Below are 9,502 nucleotides of genomic sequence, written 5' to 3' on the forward strand. Positions count from 1 at the left end.
TACACAGACACAAAAAAAATTAAAAAAAATTAAAAAATTAAAAAATAAAAAATAAAAAAAAAAAAAATAAAAAAATAAAAAACACACATCATTGTAAAATCAATACATTCATCGTTCCACTCAGAATCTAAAAATGATTATGAGTAAATGTGTTTTGTCTAGATTTCATGTGGACCAGAGAGAGAAAACAAACAGTGCACTGACATCCTGTTAAAAATTACTAGGATAAAAAATAGTAAAGTTTATAATATAATTTTTTAATAAAAACGTTGTTTTAAAATATCTTGAAATCACGTAGAAAAATTATTTTCAAAAACATAAATACTTTTTTGATAGGTTAGGTTTGATTATATATTTGATAGGTACGTAAAATAAATCATCTGGTACATCGTATCTATTTGGTTTCTTAAAACGTATCATGGTTGTCAATATATTGTATTGAATAATAATTTGATAAGTGGTAATCTTAAAGTTAAGTAATTAATATACTAACCTTTGACCAGTCATATCCAGAGCTGTAAGCAAATATTTGACCATCGCTATTAAAACAACATTTTGTGATTGGTTGGTCCAATATACTGGATACCATTAATCTTGTACGTGTTTCCTTATTCCAAAATGCAAATGTGCCATCAGATCCCACCGACGCTATTGTACCGTGGACTGGATGAACCTTAATATCATTCACCTGTTAAGATATAATGTAAGTATAGGTTGCATAGAAATATAAAATAGTTTGTGTCCAAAAATACATACGGCATAAATGTTTTGCGTGGTACGTACTCCCCGGATATTATGACGATGGCATTTAAATGAAAAATTTTCTCTTTGATGTCGCTGTTTATGTATGTTTAAAAAAATACACAAACGTCCTGAGCAATCCCCAAAACCAAAACCTAAAAATAAAAACCCGTATATTTCTACACTTATGTATTATTATCCATACATGTTTTATATAATATTACTAACCAGTAGGACATTTTGTAACTTTATCCTTGAACACTGCAATGCAACGATGTTGATGTGCACTTGGAGATGAAATACTGCCCGACAATGACGGAGTTCCTTCTAGATTATAAAAAACGAAACCCCTTGATGCCGTACCAAAAATCACCAATGGATATCCCTAAACAATAAAACAATTAACTGTGGACGGTACTAGTAAAATTATGGTTAAAAAGGTGGGTAAGTGGATGTCGCTCTGCTGTACAGTAGGTTACAAGTGGGTCACTGTATAATGGATAGTATTAAATTTGAATTCAATGATATAATATCACTGTATAAGAAAAACGATTCTGAGCGGAGACGGTTTATCGGTCTAGGTATTAGACATAGGTACCTATTATAGGTATACTTATCTATAGTGTTAAAAAAAAATTGACCTATAATAGGTATCAATAGTAAATTAAAAATTAATCATATCACAATATCCATTAGGTAACGCGTTATACATCAACAACAAATAACCGTTGTACTATCATAGATATATAATAGTATACTTTATATGTTTCAAGTACCTACAAGTAATATTATACAATCACAACAAAATAACTAAAATAGTTATTCCAGGTTTTTTAATATGTAATTTCGTCCAAGTTTGAACTTAAAATTACTATAAAAATAAACTGTGCTTATGTATTTCTTAGAATTTTTGGTGACAGAATTAAATATTTACGTGAAATCTTGTTTTAAATTTTCAATCCTTAGATATAAAAGTTGAACATTTTATAAATTTTTAACTACAAAATAATTATTCAATTTTAAATTTGATAAATTTTGTCAAAATTTCAACTTCAAATGCTAATAAAAAAAATGTGTGCCTATGTATTTTTAATATTTTACAATTGCTATTGTAACAATATATCAGGAGCCTTGCATTATATTTTCACGCATTTTTACCAAACAAATACAATTTTATTGATATTTGTAGAAAAAAAAATTGAAAAAATTGAAAAATGACAATGTCCGTAAGCAGCTCAAAAAGAATCAAGTTATTTTTAAATTTTTATCGTGTATATAAAATGCTAATATAAACATTCAGTGAAATTTTAAAGTATCTACAGTCATTCGTTTTTTAATTACAATAAAATAAAAAAATCGTTACGTAAGAAATCGAGTGAATATCAAATGTTGTAAAATATGAATTTTAAATGCTCATAAAAATTTAATTTGAGTTTCATATAGACATTTTTTTTTTTTGATAAAGGTAGATTAACCTATAAGGAATCTTGTATTACATTTTAAAATCTTAGTTCTAAAAAGAAAAATTTTTACGAATTATTAACTCAAAATAATTTGGTATTTTTCGTGGTTTTTACATATTTTGTCAATTTTTGAACTTTAAATGCTAATAAAAAAAAACTGTGACTAAGGATTTTTAATATTTTTCAAATCTCATTGTAACAATATAGTAGGAACCTTGTATTAAATTTTCAAGTATTTTTACTCAACAAATAAAGTTTTATTGACATTCATAGAAAGAAAGGTGGGTAAGTGGATGTCGATCTGCTGTACAGTAGGTTAGAAGTGGGTCACTGTATAATGGACAGTATTAAATTTGAATTCAATGATATAATATCACTGTATAAGAAAAACGATTCTGAGCGGAGACGGTATATCAGTCTATGTATTAGACATATATATACTTATCTATGGTATTAAAAAAAAATTGACCTATAATAAATTCCAAATTAATCATATCATAATATCTATTAGGTACTTATAACTTATAACGCGTTATACATCAACAAAAAACCGTGGTAAAATCATAGATATATAATAGTATACTTTAGAAGTTTCAAGTACCCACGAATAATATGTATTATACAATCACAACAAAATAACTATTGGAATATTATACGCTTTTGAAAACTATTGGAAAAATTTTACTTTTGACCCCCCAAAGTACCAACTAGATTCACTTTCCTATCAGAAAAGATACTGTTGAAGAAAATCTAAGCACTTTTCTGTCCTAAAAGGTGATGACAGACATAAAAAAAAAAAACACACACATCATTGTAAAATCAATACATTCATCGTTCCACTCAGAATCTAAAAACACAGTTATAAATAAACAACATAATTAATTATATTGAGTGCATATCTGTGTAACAGTTATATTATGAAGTACCTGGTAAATTTATAATTAATATTTTAGTAAAATTTGATGTTATCGACTTACCACATCAGCACAATAAACTCTCTCAGGTAGATTAACGGTCATCGCGGGAGCTGAACTTCTAAGATCCCATAACTGTAAAATAAAAAAGGCACTTAAAATAATACAATATTTGAAGTACATAATTTTATATTTATACTGAATAAACATAATACCAAGGTAAATTATCTATCGAACAATTTAGTAACTAATGGAAAACACCTCTATTATAAATGTTGGGAATAAAAACAATTTTTTTTATAAATATTTACCATATAAGATTATAATAAAAAATAATTGATAAAATCATGAATCACGAGCTCTATAATATATTTATAAAAAAAAAAAGATCTCGACGCACCTTAAATGTTTTATCCCATGAGCACGTCATGATGCAAGTGTAAGAAGGTGTTTCGATCCAATGACAAGTGCTCACTGGTGCATCGTGAGTTTCCACTTGCATTGTTTGATTACTAGCCAAGTCCCAGCAATTCACTTGTTGGTTACAAGACGCCATGAAAACCTTTGTACCGTCACCGCTCCAGCAGACGTCCAGAATTGGCATTGACATCGACTGCATGGCTTTTGGTTCGGTTTGGCCGTTCTGCCCGACTTCCCAACAACGTGCCTAAGATGACCATAAAATAATCCCAACTTTCTACATCGTTTTACATTTATATGTTCGTCTTACGGTGTTGTCCCAACCACCCGATAAGAGATAGGTTTGCTGCACCGTGGCCGGACTGAACTCCAGTGCCGAAACGGTATCGTCGGGAGGCTGAGTGACTTCAAAATCATTATTGGGGTTTGCGGCCGCTGCCGCTTCCGATACACTCTCAGTCGACATAATCTAGAAACCCGTGAAATATACGTTGGTTTGTAGAACAGCGAAATGTGCGGCGATAAATTAATATGATAATATATCAATCGACCTACCTCAGCTGTGGCCGAGCGTGGTATCCGTCTTTACTACGTGTCTCGCGTGTCCGTGTGGATGTCGCCTTCGGGAGCTGATTCACACACTCTAGTATAAGGGTGTGAAATAGACGTGGTCGTCGGCGGCAATGGAGCTGTGTCGGCTTACTTAAAAAAAATAAATGAATAAATAATAAAGCCGGTCGAAGCTAACGCGTCGTTAGTGATATTATGTATCAAAATGGGGGGTACCACGGACAACAAAAATTCAAAAATATCGCACTTATTCGAACAACGAACTCGTCGAAAAACGACAATATTTGAATGCCATAACGAGGGTGAAATACGGACGGAGGGTTGCGGTCACGTACGCGAGTCCTACGAAACTGGTCGGAGCGCGCGCTCTGTAAGTACCAGCGAACCTGTTGCTGTCACCGTTTCGTCCCCACGCGTCCCTCCAGTAATAGGCAGCCGCACTGATTCAGCGTTCGATTGGCCAGTGGTCAACAAGGATACTTGATACTTATTCCTTGATATTATATCATTATATAATATTTAACACCATCCATTACAGTGACCCACTTGTAACCTTCTGTACAGCAGAGTGACACCCACTTGCGTACTTTTTTTTCAATTTACAGACTATACATTTTAATATTAATTTAGTAATGTTTATGCGGATATACTCATTTACCATTTTAGCATAAAATGCTAAAAAACTGTGCAAGATGGATTATTATTAATGTCTATAGACTAGGACCTTGAAACAAATATATAATTAAAATTGGTTATTACCACGTATAAGCAATACGTAGAGATGTAAGCTTGACAATTCGAAATTGTTAAAAATGTGATTTTTAATGTATTTTTCTATTAACATAGTTAATTGTTGATGTTTTACGGTTGGTATGTTAGTTATTAGTTTATTGTTTAATTAGGAATTAAACAACTGTTGGACTGTGAATATGAACTGAAATTAAAATATATAGGTTCCTACTTACATTATTATAAAATATATTTATTAATTATAATAATAGTTTTAATTTTTAATATCTAGATACCTAATGGAAAATTAACAAAAAATGGAAAAATAAAAATATGTAGGAAACAAGTAAAACATTTATACACTCGACATATTTTATACTTAATTAAAAATGTAAATTGTTTAATAATATATGAAAATGCACATTTAATACCTACTTACCGAGATAAATTAATTTGTATTTTGGATTTCTTAAATTATGATTAAAAGAATAATATTAAAATAATACATGGTAATTAAACAATTACACAGTTTTAAATATAATTATGTAGGTTAAATATACTATAAGTATATAATATCAAGGCATTTATTTGATAAGATATTAATACCAGAAATTATAAAATTTTAATAATTTTAACTTTTTAAAAATATTGAATAACCTACCCACTGGTATCGTTCATGACAATTCTTATCGCAGTTTTTTTGTTTTTTTTTTGATAAAATATTCATGTTGGTGCAATCATAGAGCAATAATTTAATTGCCAAGGTAATTATCATGTTAAACTGTATAGAATGTTAAACCTAATATATGAAATCGTTTTTAGTACTTAATCAGGTTCATAAATAATAATTTAGAAAAGTGGGTAGATGGGTAAGTAACAAAAAAATATATGGTTGTAAATTTTATGAATTCGGGAATGTAATCCATACGAGCTTTGCAAAATAATATTATACTTGGCTTTTTGAAGGTTTGAATCTGATTAATTTTGCTCCTATATTGAGTATTGGTCATAGAACATTAATTATAGATATACCCTGTGGTGGTCAGTGTGAATCTGGACTATTTTTTTTTCTGAAGCCTTATAAGTAATTATAGGTGTTATAACAATTTATAACTCTGTTATATTTTATTAACTCATTTAGTTAGTGAGCTCCGTGACGAATCCAAAAATGTTTTCAGAAATCTTGTACAACGACTGGGATAGTCGGAACAAATTATTAGAATCAGACGAGTCTATTATTTTGGTGGAAACGGACAGGCCGCGAGGTCGAGTCCCTTGAAAACGTTCAGCACGGGTGTATCAATACAATATTTTTAAGTGTGTGAAACAGTTTTTTCAGCTTTGGAGAGTATTTATATTTTAAACTGTTCAGTTGTGTTTACGCATCTCATCAGTTTTACTGAATGTCAATTAATATGTAAACGGACAGTTCGAGGGGTCAAACGTTTACCGTATATGTATACAATACAATGAATTATTCTTTGTGCGTCCACTCGTTCAGACAATTTAGTCGGAATCGGTTTATTATTTTTATTTTCATTATATTTTTTGTTGCATCGTGCTGAGGAGGGAGCGTCGTGAAAGAAAAATATATGATTTCTCTCACTCTCTCTCTCTCTCTCTCTCTTTTTGTATATATATATATATATATATACGAAACCGGTGTTGAACAACTATTCGGATTCGAATGCACATTACATTATCGTGTCACTTTGTGTATATATATATATATATTAATTTTTGGTATGCGCATTAGGTTTTAGGGGAAAATATACGATATCTGTTCAGATAGCATCTCCCCGATTATTATTATTATTATTATTATTACTTAAATAATTCAGTGGTGTTCGGATGTTCGTATAGTAGTATATAAATACAGAGGTTGAAATGTGCGGTCCTTCGGAATGTAATAATTTATTATACGAGTATAAAACAGCAAGGGTCCAGCTGTCAGAATTACAGCCCTCTGGTCGATGGTTAAAATGCTTGACGTCATGTGCGTGTATGAGTGCGTGTTTTCGTCAGTCCGGTGGGTCTGTTGCTGTGTAATATTATGTGAGGGTTTCTTCGGTGTAAACGTCTATAAATGCGTATATCAGGGGTCGCCAAACAGTTGATATTTAGGGGAATATCGATCGATCTTGTTGAAAAATGATTTATGCCAATATCTGTCGATCACGTGCGCAATCTAAGACTATTGGACACACATTTACGCTTTAAAATAATATGCAAAGTAATGTATTCATAACTGCGAAGAAAAACATACAACTTATTGATGGATAAATAATACGAGAGAAACGAATATTATTATTATTATTATATTTTATTTATTTAATCGTCAAAAAATTTTGTATAAATATTAAAATAATTGTAATATATTATATACACATACTAATAGTGTACAAACACATACTGTTAGTACATATAAAACACTTTAATAATGGTCGTATTGGGCTTAAATAATGTTAGTTTACAGCTATTGTTCGTGTTTCGAGTAATCATCGACTTATTTTTAGTATATGACTATGCAACTAAAAAAACCTATCTCTTTTTATTAAGCGAAAATATAGTGCTATATATATATGTATATAATATATTACATTTATTTTAATATATACAACATTTTTTGACGATTAAATAAATAAAATATAATAATAATAAAATTCGTTCTCTCGTATTATTTCTCCATCGGCAAGTTGTATGTTTTTCTTCGCAATTATGAATACATAAGCGTAAATGTGTGTCTAATAGTCTTAGATTTCGCACGTGATCGACAGATATTGACATAATTATTTTTTTTTAGTTGAATAGTCATTTATGTGATTCATATTGATATTTTTCATCATGAATATTTTAGTAGTTGATAGTTTATCATATAATTTATTAATATTTAAAATCCTAAGCATTTTAATTAAATCGTAATTACCTTTAATATAATTTTGTTTTAATATTATTCGTAGGTACTGTTATAAATGAATGTATTATAATATTGCATGTAACAATATAAATACTATATACCTATAATATATACTGGTGGTATATCACCAGATACTTAACGATTTTAATGTGGCTCACCAGGTTGAAAATATTCGTGACCCTGGCGTTCAGTTTAAGTCCTAATAGAATTTACACGACGGAAACATTATTATTTTTATTATTATTATTGTACGATCTGTCCACGAGAAAGAGATAAATAAACGAGAGGCTCATTAAAAATATACCTGCAGTACTTAAACCTGTACCTATAACTGGCGTACAAAGTATCCCCCAAAAAACACTTAGTAGACTCCATGTAAAAAAACCCACTAAGTAAAAAAAAAAACCATTAAAATAATTGCTTCAAAACGTTTGACACAAGGTGTAAAATGTTAAAATAAATTCAAGGTAGTAATATTAATTCAAATGTAATAGAAATTAATTATTTATATTTATTTTTATGTTAATTATTTTAAATGAAATCAATTCAAATTTAGTTTACTCGGTTGGAAGATTCAACCGCCTAAAATCGTATAGTTAAGCACTATATTATGTAATTATTAAGAATGTAGTCCCTCTTAAAATAAATAAGTAGGTACATGTATTGTTCCAGGAAAATTGAGTATAAAAATCATTAGTCTAACTCTAGCACTGTGTACTATGTACAGTATAGGTGAGTATTATAATAATGCAGGCCTTGTTAAAATAAATATTTAGCCATGTGAACTAATTTTGGATTAAATTCAGTTAAAACAGGTACGGTCATGTTGATATATACCCTTATTATATAATCCTGTATTACATTTTGAAATCTTAGAAATTTTTATGAAATCTTAACTCAAAATAACTTGCTAATTTTCGTGATTTTTCCGTAGCTAGACGATTTTTGAACTTTAAATGCTTATAAAAAAAACTATGACTAAGGATTTTTAATATTTTTCAAATGTCATTGTAACAATATAGTAGGAGCCTTGTATTAAATTTTCAAGTATTTTTACTCAACAAATAATGTTTTATTGACATTCATAGAAATAAAAACTACTTTTTACATCAAAATTTTATCGTATATATAAAATGCTAATATACATATTCAGTGAAATTTTCAAGTTTCTACAGTCACTCGTTTTTTAATTACAACAAAATAAGATAATCGTTACGTAAGAATCGAGTGAATATCAAATGTTGTAAAAATATGAATTTCAAATGCTCATAAAAATTTAATTTGAGTTTCTTATAGACACTTTTTTTTTGATAAGGGTAGACTATCCTATAAAGAATCTTGAATTACATTTTAAAATCTTAGTTCTAAAAAGAAAATTTTTTACGAATTATTAACTCAAAATAATTTGCTAATTTTCGTGATTTTTACATATTTTGTCAATTTTTGAACTTTAAATGCTAATTAAAAAAACTGTGACAAAGGATTTTTAATATTTTTCAAATGTCATTGTAACAATATAATAGGAGCCTTGTATTAAATTTTCAAGTATTTTTACTCAACAAAATATAATGTTTTATTGACATTCATAGAAATAAAAACTAGGTAATTAAATTTGAAACTGAAATTGTCCGTAAACAGCTCAAAACAAATCAAAATATTTTGAAAATTTTATCATGTATAAAAAATTCAAATATAAACAACCAGTGAAAATTTCATGTATCTAAGGTCATTTGTTTTAAAGTTACACT

General features: G+C 28.8%; 1 protein-coding gene across 1 annotated transcript in view; it reads right to left on the reverse strand.

Annotated features, from left to right (window-relative positions):
- Positions 1-4,004, reverse strand: part of LOC100159808 (mRNA export factor-like) — a 5,742-nt gene extending 1,738 nt beyond the window's left edge. The window contains exons 1-6 of the mRNA XM_001950288.2: positions 3,849-4,004; positions 3,519-3,785; positions 3,182-3,253; positions 970-1,126; positions 757-896; positions 494-688 (exon numbers count right to left, since the gene is read on the reverse strand). Of these exons, the coding sequence (XP_001950323.2) occupies positions 494-688; positions 757-896; positions 970-1,126; positions 3,182-3,253; positions 3,519-3,785; positions 3,849-4,004 (987 nt within the window). The remainder of the gene's footprint in view (positions 1-493; positions 689-756; positions 897-969; positions 1,127-3,181; positions 3,254-3,518; positions 3,786-3,848) is intronic.
- Positions 4,005-9,502: the final 5,498 nt, after the last annotated feature.

This window comes from Acyrthosiphon pisum, chromosome X (genome assembly GCF_005508785.2).
Source record: "Acyrthosiphon pisum isolate AL4f chromosome X, pea_aphid_22Mar2018_4r6ur, whole genome shotgun sequence".
NCBI classification, from domain to species: domain Eukaryota; kingdom Metazoa; phylum Arthropoda; class Insecta; order Hemiptera; family Aphididae; genus Acyrthosiphon; species Acyrthosiphon pisum.